Genomic DNA, 16,925 nt, shown 5'->3' on the forward strand with positions numbered 1-16,925 from the left:
TTTTTGTCTTTTTCAGACAGGGTCTCGCTGTGCAGTTCAGGCTGGCCTTGAGCTCACTTTGTAGCCCTGGCTGGTCTTCAACTCGCAAAGATCCTCCTGCCTCAGCCTCCCAAGTGCTGGGATTACAGGCGTGCGCCACCATGCGCGGCTGCAGGTCTTAAATATATCCCATTGTCTACTTTTTAGATTCAGTCATATATGAGACTATGTTGTAATATAAACAAAGCTGAAATTTCAAAGGTTTAGCACATAAAAGTATACACAGAGACGAAGGACAAGATGGCAGGACTTGGGTATTTTACAAATCAAGGGAAGTTTATTGGGACACTATTTACAGTAGCTGAGGTATGGAATCAGCCTAAGTGGCCATCAACAGATGAACAGAGAAAGTGTGCTAAATACAAACCACGAGTATTACTCATCTATGGAGAAGAATGAAATCCTATCATTTGCAGGAAAACAGATGGGGTTATGTTTAGTGAAACAAACCAGATACAGAAAGAGAAGTACTGCATATTTTCCTAGATGTGGAAGTTGAAAACAGCACCCCTCAAAATAGAACAGTGATTACTGGAGTTTGGGGCAAGGTCAGGGGTTGGGTTTGATCAGTGTATGCTGGATGCATATGTGGAAATATCACACTTTAACTAAAACCAACAGGGCCCCTTAAACACTTAGGTCCCAGTAGCCAGAGGTTTTTATTTAGCAAGGCTGGGATGGAGCTTTTGCATTTCTAACATTTTCCAGGTCAGGTTAATGCCTGTAGTCCAGGCCCACACTGTGAGAACAACTGAATTTTTTTTTTTTTTTTGGTGTTGGGAATCGAACTCAGGACCTTGGTCTCGCCAGGCAGGCGCTGTGCCCCTGAGCTAAATCCTTGGCTGAGAACACCTGGATTGATGACTAGTTTCTGATTACCATATCCCTCCTTCTTCTATATATATATTTACCTCGGAACATTTTAGGTCAGCTCTGCATTTTTACACATTGGTACTGAAGCTGTCTTTTTCTGAAAAGGCTTTGGTTTGGGTACAACTAGTAGACTTTGTGACGTCCTCTGTGAAGGCTGCTTCCAGAATGCCCTTCATGGACTGTCGCGCTTGCCTTCTAAGATCTCTCCCCAACAGGGCGTAAAGGAAAGGGTTGAAGCAGCTATTGGCAGATGCAAGAGCAATGGACACACAGTCCCAGGACAGCAGAGCTTCCCCCAAGGGACTGCCCACGTCAGTAAACAGTGTGAGGACTCCGAAAACATGGTATGGAGTCCAGCAGACAAGAAAGACAGTCACCACCACCACGGCCAGGTGAAAAGCTTTGTTCCGAGACTTGACAATGCGGATCCGTCGCATCCGGAAGACGATGAGGGCGTAGCAGGCCATCATGATGATAGTGGGCAGCAGGAAACCCACCACTAGCCTTGTGAAGGTGATGGCCATCAAAGGTATTGGCACTTGCTGTTCATACGCAAATGGGTTTAAATAATCCTCAAAGTCTTGTGATGGCTCAGGTGTGGACAAGCAATTTCGGGACGCGTAGGGGAAGAGGTCTAAATCAGTGGAAAGAAGAGCAGAGTTATTCAACGTGTTAGTCCCGTTCTCTTCCGCAGGAGGCCCACAGAGGGCTGCGGCTGAGCCCACACCAGCGGATTCAAGCTGACTGGGTAATTTCGTAGAGCCCATGCGGAATGAATCTTCAGAAGGTTGCTGAGATGGTGGAGAATGAACGAGGGTGGTGACTGACCAAGGGTGATGATGCGTTTGGAAAGCGGAAGGATCCGAGCTACGCTCCATTTCTCCAGGCAGCTGGATAGTGGGGTCAGGGGTGTCGTGGTCCAGTGCATCTGAGTCGTAGGCATATTCGCCCGAATAGTCGAATGGCATGGGGCCAAAATTGTAGGTACACACGGTGTGGCTGTCCACAGTGGACGTTTCTCGGTACATAAACACAGGTGTGCACAGGACAAAAGCCACCAGCCAAATGCATCCACAGATAGCGCAGGCGGTTCTCACACTGCGATGGTTCTGGCACCAGATTGGCTTGAGCACCAGCAAACAGCGGTCCAGGCTAATAGCAGTCAGCAGGAAAACGCTGGCAAACATGTTGAGGATGATGATGGAGGGGATGAGCTTGCAGAGGATGTTGCCATAGGGCCAGTACCCTTGGAGAGCCAAGTGAGCCATGGAGAGAGGCAGGGAGAGGCAGCAGAGGAAGTCTGCCAGGGTGAGGTGGAGAAACCAGACTGTGTTTACGGTGCGCCGCATCTTCAGGCCAGCCACCCACAGCACCAGCCCGTTGCCCGGCAACCCCAGGATGAAAGTGAGGCCAAGAATGGCCATGGCAAGAATAGTTTGGGGTTGATACTGAGGCTCTAAGTATAGGTCAGTTGAGTTGGTCTCAGCAGAGAAAGACTCCATGGCTAAATATCTGCAAAAAGATGGAAGAAAATGTGACAGTGGACAGTGTCTATGTAGGAACGTGTAGTTCTTAGAATTTTACCTTTCCTCCATAACGATGTGGCATCGCAAAGCTCGAAGGCCCCAAAAGGTGTTTTAGTTTGTGCTCCTTGACTTCATAGGAGACCGCACTAAAACAGTCTCTGATAGACAATTTGAAATTTACATTGATTTAAGTTGGTATCAAAAGAATAACTTCATTTGAAATTAGAGTACATTGCTCTCCTCTCTTGTATTTTCAATCTCTCATTTTCTACCAGCTCTTTTCCTCAGTCAATATCCTCTATTAGAAATAAACGTATGAGCCAGGCGTGGTGGCACACGCCTATAATTTCAGCATTCGGGAGGCTGAGGCACGAGGATTGCCTAGAGTTCAAGGTCAGCCTGGAGCCGCATAGTGAGTTCAAGGTCAGCCTGAACTGCACAGTGAGATGGCTGTTTCAAAAAACAAAAGAACACAAAAAATAAACAAATGAACTAAATCTAGACTGGTGCTCCCCAACCTGAGGTCATGAAAAGGCTTTCTCAAGCTTCACCACCACCTAAAATGATTTAAACTTTTCATATTTTCATTTTTCTGAGAGCAGAAGATCTGTCTATTCTCTCCAGCCGACTTTCAGAGAACTCCTCTGCAGTAAGAAGGAGTCAGGCCTCGGTTACATCTGTTAGCTGTATCACATTTCGGAAGAGCTTTTGCTTTTGTTTTTTGAGACAGGGTCTCCACATGCAGTTCAGGCTGGCCTTGAGCTCACTTTGTACCCCAGGCTGGTCTCAAACTCGCAAGGATCCTCCTGCCTCAGCCTCCCGAGTGCTGGGATTACAGGTGTGCACCACCACACCTGGCTCTAAAGAGCTTTTGATCTTTGCATCAACTCTTCATCAACCGTCTTTCTTTTCTTATTTGCATTTTGTAAGTGTAGTGACAGAAAGATAGTGTTATTATTACAAAAGCAGAAAATAGGCATAGAGAGAATTGGAAAATACAGATAAACCAAAGCAAGAAAATGAAAATGGGCATGACCACCAGTGATTACCATTTTAATATCTTAATTTAATATCTCTGAATCTTTTATCAGGTATATGTGTTTGTATACATATGTAGATTTCCTGTTATACAAAATTAGATCATACCATGTCTGTTTAAAAAAAAATTTTTATGGTACATAAATATTACCATTTTAGGGGGAAAAAGAATCAAGTTACAAATTCCCTGCGATGAATGTGATCATTATGTATACCTAAAATGCACCAATAAACAACTAATTTTTAAAAATTACCATTTTAACCATTTTTTAATTTGTTTTTGAGACAGGGTCTCGCTATGTGGTTCAGGCTGGCCTTGAGTTCACTATGTAGCCCAGGCTGGCCTCAAACTTGCAGTGATCCTCCTGCCTCAGCCTTCTGAATGCTGGGATTACAGGCATGCGCCACCACGCCTGGCTATTAGGTGCACATTGTTGTGCAACTAATTTCTCAATTTTTTATCTTGCAAAATGGAAACTTTGTGAGGCAAACATGATAACCACTACACTACAGAAACCTTTGCAAAATGGAAACTTTTTACTCATGAAACAATTCTTGGTTTTCTTAGTTTTCTTCTCCCGGCACCTCCTGGCAACCACCATTCTACTCTGTGTTTCTATGAATTTGCCCATGTATTTCATGAACACCAACTCATACAGTCTCTGTTGTCTTGTATTTGGCTGTTTCTCAGCTAGCATAACGTCCACCACGTTGGAGAGTGTGCCAGAACTTCTTTCCTTTCTAAGGCTAATGTTGCGTTGCACACATCTGCCATGTGTTGCCGATCTAATCCTTTCTCAGTGGGTGTTTAGATTGTTTTCACCTGTGGGCTGCTGTGAACGGTGCATCTTTGAAATGGGAGTCAATGCATATTGTTTTCTTTCTTTCTTTTTTTTTTTTTTTTGGTACCGGGAATCGAATTCAGGACCTTGCGCTTGCCAGGCAGACGCTTGTACTGCTGAGCTATATCCCTGGCCCTGTTTTATTTCTTTTGTTCTGTTTTCTGTTAGCACTCCCATTGCACACTAAGATTATCCAGTTACCTTCCACTCCCCCAGATACCTTTTACAGCTGGTTTGTCCACGCTGGTATCCCGCCTGGCATCCTGCTTTGTCTCAGCGTGTTGTGCCTCATAAGTCTCTCAAGATCTATCCAGCAAGCGTCTTGATTTAACATAGCTTTCCTTCTGCAAGAATGTTACCTTTTTCCGAGCCTGCTGTTCTGACTGCTCGCTTCCTACCCTTTGTCATCTGTCTTCTGTCCCCATTGCTCTGCTGAAGTTTCTTGTAGGAAACATACCCAGACTTCTGTTTCTGTGGCTCCATCCTCTGCAATGTATGATGTGTCATTTGATACGCCGAGTCCTTTACAGGCTGTTCTCTGGGTTCTGTGACATTTCCTTCCCCTAATTCTGGACACTCCCACTTCCCTGAACCACTCGTCCTTCCCAGTTCCTGATATTTTCTGTTCCTTGGTGGGTGCTGTTTACCTCTATCAGGAATTCTTCCCTTTATTTTAACTTTTTCTTTCTTTCTTTCTTTCTTTCTTTCTTTCTTTCTTTCTTTCTTTCTTTCTTTCTTTCTTTCTTTCTTCTTTCTTTCTTTCTTTCATCTTTTTGAGACAGGCTTTCACTATGTAGTTCAGGCTGGCTTTGAACTTACTTTGTAGCCCAGGCTGGTCTTGAACTCACAGTCATCTTCCTGCCTCAGCCTCTCAAGTGCTGGGATTACAGGTATGTGCCACCAAACCTGGCTCATTTTAGCAACTTTTTTTCTTAATCTATACCTGGTGAAATTCTACTTGTTCTTTAAGGTCAAGCTCAAATATTATACCTACCTTGAAATATTCTCTTATAACTCTACTCAGAAATTAATCCTTCAGCCTCTTAATTGTGTATTTGGGTCTTTTCCCTGATATTTGCTTTGCAATGGCACTTCTTGTTTTATATTATTTTATAATTGTCATTGTGGCTGTTTTATCTATCATTCTACCTTAAATTTCACAATGGTAAAAATGAGCCTTGTTCATAAGTGATCATTTCACAGAATTTAGCTAGGTACCCTATAATGACATAAAGGCTAAAGAAAACTTGAATGGATAGATGCTCACTGTTGAGGTTTACTATTTGTTTTTCTGTTTTGTCTTTCTGAGACAGGGTCTCGCAATGCAGTTCAGGCTGGCCTTCAGCTCACTTTGTAGCCCAGGCTGGTCTCAAACTCTCAACGATCCTCCTGCCTCAGCCTCCCGAGTGCTGGGATTACAGGCATGCACCATCATGCCCAGCTAACCCTTTAACCTTTACCAAAACTCTTTCCTTAATTCCTTTGCTGTCCTTTCCTTTTGTTTTTTGTTTTTTGTTTTTTGAGACAGCCTTGCTATTCAGGCTGGCCTCAAACTCACAGGAATCCTCCTACCTCAGCCTCCCAAGTGCTGGGATTCCAGGCATGCACCACCACGCCTGGCTCTAAATTCCTTTTTAAATTTCCAGTTGTTCATCATACAAGAGCACTATCTTTCTTTCTTTCTTTTTTTTTTTTTTTTTGAGAGAGGGTCTCACTGTATAGTTCAGGCTGTCCCTGAACTCACTATGTAGCCCAGGATGGCCTCAAACTTGTGACAATCCTCTTGCCTCAGCCTCCCCAGTGCTGGGGTTACAGGCATGCATGACCATGCCTGACTCTAACTTCCTTTTTAAATTTCCAGTTCTTCATCATACAAAAGCACTATCTTTCTTTTTGTAGAGGCCCACAGTGTTTGAAAATAGTTCCGCTGAGTTAAACAGATGTTGTCACAGGGCCTTACACAATTAGCAGAAGTTAAAAATAACAAGTCAGCAAAAAAAGAAAGGAGAAATGATCTTCATTCTCTTTTCTGTGGATGCTGCTACTCAAACATTCAAGTCCTGGCCGGTCCCTTCTTTCCCTACAGTGAATGACAGCTACCCCGATCCCTCATCCCATTCTACCCCACAGATTCATGCAAAACCATAAAATATTGAGAGAATGGTAGCATCATGGATTGCTAGGACTGACTGAAAGAAAACAGCCTAAAAAAGAAGAAGAGAAGAGAAGAGAAAAGAGAAAAAGAAAAGATTAGAAAATTTAGCCTATAATCCCAGCACGCCGGGAGGCTGAGGAAGGAAGACTGCAAATTCCATCCCAGGCTGCGTAGCTTAGTGAAACCCTGTGGGAATAGAGCTCAGTTCAAGGACCCTGGGTTCAACACCCAGTTCCGCAAAGCAAAAACAAAAACGTAATCACCTCTTTGCTCACTACTTTTACTCTGCAGCTTTTAATACTGAAGTTAGACTTTTACAAAATCACAACTAAGGGGGCTGGGGATTTAGCTCAGTGGCACAGCGCCTGCCTGGCAAGTGCAAGGTCATGAGTTCAATTCCTGATACCGGAAAAAAAACCAAAACCAAACAAACAAGCAAACAAATCACAACTAAGGAGATTAAGATACTAAGTCCAATGACTACCAAGCCAGTCCTCTTTTTCGGGGCAGGGAGTACTGGGAATCAAACTCAGGACCTCATGCTTGCCAGGCAGGCATTCTGCTGCTAAACTATATCCTTGGCCTCTAAGCCAATACTCTTTTCTTTTTTTCTTTTTTCTTGACATAAGATCTTGCTATGTAGTTCAGTCTGGTCTTGAACTCACTATGCAGCCCAGGCTGGCCTCAAACTCATGGGGTTTCTCCTGGCTTAGCCTCCAAGAGCTGGGATCACAGGTGTGTGCCACCATGCCTGGAGCTAATGCTCTTTTTACTGCAAAGATCAGACAATGGAAAAATGTGCAGCGTTGCTAACAAAGGGTACTGTCCAAATTGAAATAGTAAAGGCTGAAAAGAACAAAATTCTGATGTAAGAGAAATGGAATTATCTGTCATGAGCTATATTTTATTTTATTTTGTTTTTTTTACCATGTTCTTATAACAGCTTTATTGATATATAAATCACAAAGAATACAATTAACCTATTTATTTATTTATTTATTGTCTTTTCGAGACAGGGTCTCGCAACGCAGTTCAGGCTGGCCTTGAGCTCACTTTGTAGCCCAGGCTAGTCTCGAGCTTGCAACAATCCTCCTGCTTTAGCTTCCCAAGTGCTGGGATTACAGGCGTGTGCCACCACGCCTGGCCCAATTAACCTATTTAAAGCATGAAATTCAGTGATTGTCAGTAAATTCACAGAGTTGAGCAACTGTCATCACAATCAACTTGAGAACACTTTCAATACAGAGTTTTTATTGAAACAACAAAAACCTTGTATCCATTAACAGCCTTCCCCATCATCAACACTCCCCAGCCCCAGGCAAATCCTAAACTACTTTCTATTTATGGGTTTGCCTACTGTAAGAAGTTTATATAAGTGGCATTATATATTATGATGTCTTTTATCCTTGGACTCTTACAATAATGTTTTCAAGGATTATCCATGTTACACCACATACCAGTACTTCGTTCTTTTGAAAAATAATACCCATTGTGTGGATATACCATATTTTATCTTGGTGAGCATTTGCGTTGTTTTCCTTCTTTGGCTGTTGTGAATTACTGTACACATTTTTATGTGAAATATTCTTCCATTTCCATGAGCTATATTTTAAATATCGATATTATTTATTGTAAAATGTAAAAAATAGGGCTGGGGATATAGCTCAGTAGCACAGCACCTACTACAAATCCTTCAGAGCAAGATTACTTTATATTTCTCCAAGTTGGGCTTAAAAATACCTCTATGTTTGAAGATTAGTAGATACTTTAAAAAAGACTTCAATACTAAATTGGCCAGCATTATTTTAAAAAGTAAATAAAATTAAAACTAAAATTTATGTATGATAAACAAAAAAATAGACTGTAGAATCGAATAATAAATAATAGGACAAGGAAGGCAGTAGTGATAAGAAATGGGTAAAGGACAGAAGAAAAAGAGGAAGTAGAGTGGACATTTATATATGTGTATGTGTGTGTAGGAAATCCGTGATTCAAAAACCAAAGCTGGTAGGGAAAGCAAAACTCAAGAAAAAGAAGGATAAACATTGTCACTCTAAGAGAACAGAAAAATGACATAAAATTCATTGTCATTTCCAGAATGAAGCTATTAAAGGCAAAGACAATTAGAAGTTCAAATTTTTAGAACTGGAAAGGTGAATATGAGGATAAGACAAGAAAGCTGAAAGTTGGGGATGGAATTGGGGAAATAGGTAGAAGACAATCACCCTGCAAATTTTATCTATAATGAGCAAAGCAGGCTAAGCACAAGTCATCAGGTCAGTTTAATTTTTCTTACCGAAAGTTGGAGATAAAGCTGAAGGCTTCCACGGCAAGCTGTAGGTCTCTGCTCAGCCTGCTGGTCCCCGACTTAGCCACAATGAAGTTATGCAGTGCGTTCAGGCAACTTGCTGAGTTCTCTCTTTTTCTGTTTCCTAAAGAGAGCCTCATGGTCTCCTCCACTATTGATCTCAGAGGAGAAGTTCTAAGTGAGTCACTTCTGAGTCATTGCTGTAGATAAGAAAAGCGGTACAGAATTGGAAGGGTTTTCTCACAGATGTTTTCTGGAGGACAGTTGAGTAAGACTGAGGTGACGGTGCTTCTGGAATAAGCTTCTCAGCTCATAGGTTTTACTTTAGTTTTAGAAAAGCTAACAGCGAAAATAACACTATGAGATGAAAGGGTTATGTTGGGAAGAGTTGGGGGGAAGAAAGACCCATTTAATTAATCTCAGATGATGTCACAATTTTTTTTGTGTGTGTGACAGGGTCTCGCTTTGTGATTCAGGCTGGCCTTGAACTCACTATGTACCCCAGGCTGGCCTTGAATTCAAGGCAGTCCTCCTGCCTCAGCCTCCCAAGTGCTAAGATTATAGATGTGTACCAACAAACATGCCTGGCTTTAATATTCGATATGTGTAAAAAACAAATATGTCATACCCAAATCAAGACAAATAAACGATTAAGTGGGAATTTGCACACACATGCACACACACACATACACACACACAGTTATACAACCCACGCTTAGTATAGTAATAGAATAACAACAGGAGTAAAATACTAGAACGTAATAGAAGTAGGGCCATGTTTACTCCGGGAAATCTGGGAAAGCCTTAAGGCAGAGATGAGATATGAGCAAGTCCTTCGGTATCTCCAGGCTCATCGAGGCAAAAGAGAATGAGGAACTGCTGAGCCTGTCTGTGGAGCCCAGCTGCAGGCAGCCAGGGGCAGGAGAGGGCAGAGGCCCTGAACTCCCGCAGGGGTCAGACGGTGTGGTTCATCAAGGAGACATGAGGAACGAAGATGATTCCTGCTTATAGGACCCCTCGTGCAGATTACTCGCTTGTATCCTTTTTGCACATATATCCGGATGAAATAAAATTCATTCGGTGAAATGTCTTCCCACACTGTTGACTATGAGGAAGGCTTCTGTCTGTATTAAATTAACTTGTCCTAGCAATCATGTTGGCTCCTCTTGTGCTATGATTTGTGTCTGATTGTCCCCCAAAGCCTCATTCTATTATAGGGCTTTTTCATAGGTGGCTGGATCTACAGTGTGTATGCTAGGATTAAGAGTGTGGGATTAGTTAATCAGACCACTGATTAGATTGGCACCCGGCCCTAAGCCTGACAGCCTAGGTAGAATATAAAAGGGGCAGAAAGAAGCTGCTAAAGTCTCCTGGACTTGCTTCTTTGCTTGCTTGCTTTTGCTGTCTTTTTCCTGCCATGAACCATTTCTCCTCTGTGATGCCTCTCTATCATGCCATGCTCTCTAGGAACTACCTGATTATGGACTGAAACCTCTACAAATGGTGAGCTAAATAAACCTTTCCTCCTTCAACTTTGCATGTCAGGTATTTTATCTCAGCAGTGAGAAAAGTAACTAAAATGAATTTGGTACCAGAAAAGTGGGGTCATTGTTGTGACTATACCTGACCATGTGGTTTAGGAGCCTTTGGAGCTAGCTTGCAGGAAGGGAAAGAGTTAGAAAACTTTTGTAGATGCCGGCTGAAAGAGTAGAGCTGGAACCCAGAAGCTGTACTTAATGGGAGATTCTTGTCAGAGCTAAGAAGACCAGAATGCTGATAGAAATCTTGCAGGTAAAGACCAGGCTCAGGAGGTTTCTGCTGAGAAGGACTGCATTGGTTGTTGGACTCCAAGTGTTTCTGTCTTGTCAGAAAGCTTGTCTGCATTTTGCTCATGTCCAGAGACTTTGCCTGAGACTAAGACTGAGGGTGGCAGACTAATTAATCTAGCAGAAGAAATTTCAAGGCAGTCTAATGTTGAGGTGGTGGCATGGCTATCGTTTGGGAGCTTTTAGCCAAATTTATGTTGAGGATCAAGAACAAAGAGCCTAGAAGAATGGTTCAAAATGTTGTGAGAAAAAAGAAACCCAACCAACCAACCAACCAAACAACCCCTGTGATTTTGGCCAGAAAGGAAGTTCCAGTGAAGCTGTGGACTGCAAAAATAGAAGAGAGGCGATCTTGATTGCTGAAGAGGAAGAGGATAATACAGAAGCTGGACCTAGGATATCACCAAAAAAACAATAAACAAACAAACAAACAAAAAACTCCAGCAGAACTCCACTCTTTGCCGCCTCAGAATTGCAAAAGTGTGAAAGACTTTGCTTAAGAAGAGAGGCCCAGAGCACCATGTTCCAGAATGGCAACAGCCTAAGGAAGTTGCTCCTCAGGATATGGTTCATAGGCACTGGACCCCTACACCCGGAGGGAAGGAAGCCTTGCTACTGCTCCAGCTGATGGCAGACCCTAGTGTCATCCATGTAGCACTGGTTTTAGGCACATGCAGAGTGCAAGAGTGTGGGGTCAGGAAGCCTTCTGGCCACATTTCAGAAGAAAGTCTGGGAGACCAGGCAGTGTGCCCCTGAGAGGCAGTGTGAAGCTGAGAGTGTAAAGCTGAAGGTGCAGTGGAGACTCCAAAAGTTTGGAAAAGCCAGAATCATGTATTGTCTGAGGAAAATTGCAAGGAGAGAGCAGAGCCATCCCAAGAGAGAAGCTATGGGAGCTATAACCACAGGCAGTGCCATAGGGGCAGAGCCACCAAAGCCCTTTGAAGTTCACTGCTTGCTGCAGATTACCTCAGATTGCTGGATTTTGGTTTTGCTTTGGTCACATTCCTTTGTATCCCTGTGTTTGTATCTTTTGGAATGGAAATGTCTATCTTGTGCCATTGAATGTTGGATACGTGCACAGGGACTAGCAGCTAAGAGTTTGCCTTAAATCTCAGAGGAGACTTTGGACTTCGACTTTTCAGCAATGCTGAAACTGTTAACTTTGGTAACTCCTAGAGATAGACTAAATGCCTTCTTCATAAAGGGATGTGCATGAGCTTTTTGGGCGGGCCAGGGGTGGAATGTTAGGTAAAGAGCTAAAAGAAATTTAGTTTTTCATGACCAAGTAGGCTTCATCCAGGGATGTAAGGATGGCTCAACATACACAAACCAATAAATGTAATTCATCATATAAACAGAAGCAAGGGCAAAAATCTATCATCATCTTAGTAGATGCAGAAAAAGCCTTTGACAGAATCCAACATCCATTTATGATAAAAACATTGAAGAAAATAGGTATAGAAGATCTTTATTTCAATATGATAAAATCCATTTATGACCAACATATTGCTAACCTCATATTAAATGGGGAAAAGCTGAAAGTCTTCCCTATAAAGACAGGATCATGAAAAAAACCAAAACAAAACAGGATCATAACAAGGATGTCCACTATCACCACTCCTGTTTAACATAGTCATCAAAACATTAGCTAGAGTAGTCAGGCAAGAGAAAGAAATAAAAGGGATATGTATAGACACAATGAAGTCAAAATATCACTATTTGCAGATGACATGAGCCTTTACTTACAAGACCCCCCAAAAAAACTCCACCAAAAGACTTCTAGAATTGATAACCAAATTCAGCAATGTAGCAGGATACAGAATAAACACACAAAAATCAATAATATTCTTGTACTTTCCCAAATTACATATTTTGTTGCCTCAAAAATATTTTTAATATATATGCTAATTTGTTCATTTATGCCACTAGTTTATCTTAAATTGTTGAAAAGCAAGTTTTGTGTTACTATTTGTTTTTTTCTAAGAATCTTTCTGCTTATGTCTTGTACTCTGAGTAACTATTTTGAAGATAATGATACACAGTATATTAACTATTGTTACTATCATATTATTTTGTTATGAAATTTTGTTTTATTTTTTCATAAAATAAAAAAAAATTAAAATTTTTTCACTTCCCATTCCACTGCCAGAAGTAGCCATTTTAGTGGGTTAGGGATCATCCTCGCTGAACTAAAAAAACACAGCATACACATTTTAGAAAATCATAGTTTTGAATAACAATGGTACTATAATTTCCATGTGATTTTATGACTTGCTTTTTCATTTAACACTATATCAGAACATATTTCTACAGACGTATAATTCATTTACTTTTATTTCTTTCTCCTCCAACCTTTGGAAATATTGAGTAATGAAAATATCCAGAAAGCATACAAAAGATAGGATTACCACATGTATATATTTAATATGTAAAATACATAGTACAAAGATCAATTCCTATGATCAAATATTTTAAAATGTTTTGTTTGTTTATCAAATATTAAATATAGAAGCATTAAAATATGAACTGAAGTCCTCCCCCTCCCCCACCCCCGGTACCAGGAATTGAACTCACAACCTTGCACTTGCCAGGCAGGCACTTCACCGCTGAGCTAAATCCCCAGCTCCTAACTAAAGTTTTTCTGAGTACCAAGTTATTCTTGTTTTACCTCCTGGAGGAAATCTCTTTTACAAATCCAGATCTAATTCCATTACACATATGGTTGTGTTGTTCATGGCTGCTCTCACTTATCTTTTCTTATTAGGAGAAGTCATACTTTTTAAACTGCTTCATATCATTTTATTTAACTAATTATTTCTCTTCCGGTGAACGCTCAGTTTCTGTCCAATTTTAAACTTTTACAAACAATGCCCAATGAGCATTCTTGCATTTCACACATGGATCAATATTTTAGTAGACTAAATCCCTAGAATTGCTGAATCTAAGAGTAGAGACATTTATTTTTGAAAGGTACAAAATTTTTCATTGAAGAAACACTGTCAGTTTATTCTCCCAACACCACTGATGAGAGCATCTTCTCTACTTGCAGAAGATGCAGTTTTCACAAGTTTGGCATCGCCCGCTTGTATTCTGGTCCTCCTGCAGACACGCTCGCCCAACGCAGGGACAGGGGAGCAGAGACAGACGTGTGTGGCTCCCGCAGAAGAGGGCTCGGGGCACTAGGGGATGTGGGAGTGGGAGAACTCATTCTCACTGAAGCAAGCAGGAAGACGATGCCCTGGAGGCAGCATGGAGCTGGGCTGTAGGGAAACTTGACAGATGCCAGCAATGCTGCAGAATGAGCTCTCTGCCTTTCTGGGCACGACTTTGTTTCCACCTCCAGGGCCTGCTGCTGGCCTGGTATGTCTGCCCACGCTCCCATGCGTGACGGAACGTTTGTTTGAATGCTTGTATGTGTATGATTCAAAGAATTAATGTGAATGCTCAAGGTTGTTTCTGGTACAGATTAATTTTTATTGATTTCTCTCTCTTTAAAGATTATACAGCAGTTCAAACCAGTTTGAGAATTGTCACTGTATTTCCTGGATTTTCAAGTCAGGAAGGGATATATATATATATATATATATTTTTTTTTTTTGTGGCTCTGGGTATCAAAATCAGGGCATTGCCACATGCTAAGCAAGTGCTCTACCACAGAGTTATGTGCATAGCCCCAGGAAACACTGAAAACATTTCAAACAGTAGTGTTCCTGTTTTTTGGGTATTTCTCTTGCTTTGTAGGAAGCACTAGCGGTGTTGTGGTATAATTCGGGATAATTCTGGGGAATTTATGTGGTTTGCTTCTGTTTTGAATATCTAAATATATATTTCTAAACACAGTCTAGATGCTTTGATAAAAAAATGAAATTCGGCATATATATTTTAAAGGTAGTCATCTTAAAACCTTTTATGAGTCACTGATTACTTGACATTGCCAGTGATAAAGATCTGCACAAAATAAAAATTGAACAAAAATTAAAGTAAAAATTTTAGATTCAGTATCCCTAGCTTGCTTTGTCTGAGAGAATTAAAAATAAGTAATGATAGTTACTGTCCTTAAGGACTTCATACACAAGGATTAAATGTGCATGAAATAATGCACACTCTAAATTCAAAGTAGCCGGGGGTGGTGGCGCATGTCTGTAATCGCAGCACTCGGGAGACTGAGGCGGGAGGCTGAGGCAGGAGGGTCATTGCGAGTTCAAGACCAATCTGGACTACAAAGAGCACAAAGCCAGCCTGAACTGCATAGCGAGATCCTGTCTCAAAAAAACAAAACAAAAAACAAAACAAAACAAAAGAATAAATTAAATATAACAAGCCTGGCGTGGTGGTGCACACCTATTCCCAGCACTCCAGAGGCTGAGACAGGAGGATCACGGCAAATTTGAGGCCAGCCTGGGGTACATAGCAAGTCTCTGTCTCCAAAAACCAAAACCAAACCAAATCAAACCAAACCAAACCAAATCAATCAATATAACTAAGTACAAAAAATTGCATGACTCAGACAAATGCTACAGATCATCAGCAAAGGGCAAGACCGATGGTGATGGAAATTAGCTGGAAAGACTGGAAGTAAAGATTCTCGAGGTGAAAAGAACAGTAGACCCGGGATTTGGAGACACGGATTTAACTTCCGCTTTTAGGAATAACTACTTGACCTCAGGCTGATGATTGAGCTAGAAATTTTCGTTCCGTTTGAGGAACTGGACCGGATGATCTTCAAGTTCGTGCTAGATCTGACCGTCTATCCTCTGTCACGTGGGCGGGGAGAGAGACGCCGAGAGGGCGTGGCGAGGGCAGAACCCCGGCACTTAGGGAGAGGAGGGGAGCGTGGGTGCCCGACGCGGGGGTCGGCGGGGTGGGCAGGACGTTCTGAGGACAGCAGCAGGGAGGCGGCAAACCGCGGTTGGATCCCAGCTCTCCACTTCCTACTTGTGCGACTGTGCAGAAGTTCTTCTTACTCCATGCCTTTTTCCTCACGCACAACGCAAGCGCAGCCTCATCCCATCCTCCCTTCTCTCTAGTGGAAACCTGGGTACGTTCCCTAGACTTCTCTCGCGGGCGTCGGAGCAGGCGGTGCCAGGAGAGGTTGGGAAGCCATGAGATCCGGGCGTCGCTGCGCTGGATTCCGGAGCTTGTTTGTGCACGGAGATTCAAGTCAATTTTAAAAGTCTAAGAACGGGGGCCGGGAGCGTATCTCGGGGGTGGAGCATTTGGCCGCCTCTTCTCCACACAGTAAAAGAAAACAAATCAGAAAGTTTTAAAGTATTAAAAAGAGAGGAGGGAGTTGTTTAGCTCCTGGCTCCGGCCAGCTCCCGCCCTGCAGCGGAGGGCGTGGCGAGGGCGTGGCAGCGGCAGCTGCTGGTGACCAAAGGTTACTGGTTCCGGCAGTTTCAGAGGCACCAACAGCCTGCTTCCTAGACTTTTTGCTGTCAGTGCTATGGCTTGTGTCCAGATGTCTCGGCAAAGCCTCATGCAGCCCTAGGTGGGGCTTTCTCAGAGGTGGCTGCATCTAGAGTGTGGAACACTGGGATTGATTCATGGTGCCACGCTAGGCTCGAGGGCACTAGGATTAAGGGTATGAGTGCCACCCCTCCCTAGGTAGTCTGGATAAAACAAAAGGGGCAGAAAGAATCCGTTAAAGCTCTTGTTGCTTTCGCTACCTTGTGGATACCATGAACTGTTCTCTGTGATGCCCCTCTGCCGTACCACCGTCCTTGGAGCCAGCCAACTGTGGACTGAAAGCTCTACAAACTGTAAACAAAATAAGCTTTTCCCTTTTAAATTTTGGGTGTAGGGTACTTTGTCTCAGCAATGAGAGAAAAGTAACTAAGACAGCCAGCAAGAGTCTCGAACCTCAAAGTGTGTGTGCCCATTCCAGGTTCTATTATTTTCCATTTTTCCCTTCCAGTGTTCTGACTGCAGGAGACACAAGTCTGACTGCAGTCAGTAATACAGGAGAACACCAGCCTCTCCCTCCATACTCCTTCATACCTTCCAAAACCTCTGTAATCAAACCCGTGTATTAAATACCCTCTTTTTTCTTTTCTTTTCTCTTCTTTTCTTTTCTTTTCTTTTCTTTTCTTTTCTTTTCTTTTCTTTTCTTTTCTTTTCTGCGGTCTTACTCCATAATCCACACTGGCCTTGAACTTGAGGCAATCTTCCTGCTTCAGCCTCACGACTGTTGGAATTACAGGTGTTTGCCATCATGCACAGTTTAAGTAACCTCAAAGTCTCTACAATTTAAAACATTTTCTTTCTTTCTTTCTTTCTTTCTTTCTTTCTTTCTTTCTTTCTTTCTTTCTTTCTTTCTTT

General features: G+C 42.3%; 1 protein-coding gene across 5 annotated transcripts; it reads right to left on the minus strand.

Moving 5' to 3' along the window:
• Window positions 1–294: 294 nt before the first annotated feature.
• Window positions 295–8,981, minus strand: C3ar1 (complement component 3a receptor 1). 5 transcript variants are annotated; one of them, XM_005378913.2, is made up of 2 exons: window positions 8,770–8,981; window positions 295–2,424 (listed from the first exon to the last, which is right to left on the minus strand). In XM_005378913.2, the coding sequence occupies exons 1-2, from the start codon at window positions 8,919–8,921 to the stop codon at window positions 981–983; spliced, it is 1,596 nt and encodes a 531-aa protein (XP_005378970.1). In that variant the 5' UTR covers window positions 8,922–8,981; the 3' UTR covers window positions 295–980. The 5 variants fall into 5 exon arrangements, with proteins under 5 accessions (XP_005378970.1, XP_013366951.1, XP_005378972.1 ...); XM_013511497.1 differs by lacking the exon at window positions 8,770–8,981 and adding an exon at window positions 4,776–4,974; XM_005378915.2 differs by lacking the exon at window positions 8,770–8,981 and adding an exon at window positions 4,678–4,973.
• Between the last annotated feature and the right edge of the window lie 7,944 nt (window positions 8,982–16,925).

The sequence above is a fragment of the Chinchilla lanigera genome, unplaced genomic scaffold (genome assembly GCF_000276665.1).
Source record: "Chinchilla lanigera isolate Chin_1 unplaced genomic scaffold, ChiLan1.0 scaffold00012, whole genome shotgun sequence".
In the NCBI taxonomy this organism is placed as follows: Eukaryota; Metazoa; Chordata; class Mammalia; order Rodentia; family Chinchillidae; genus Chinchilla; species Chinchilla lanigera.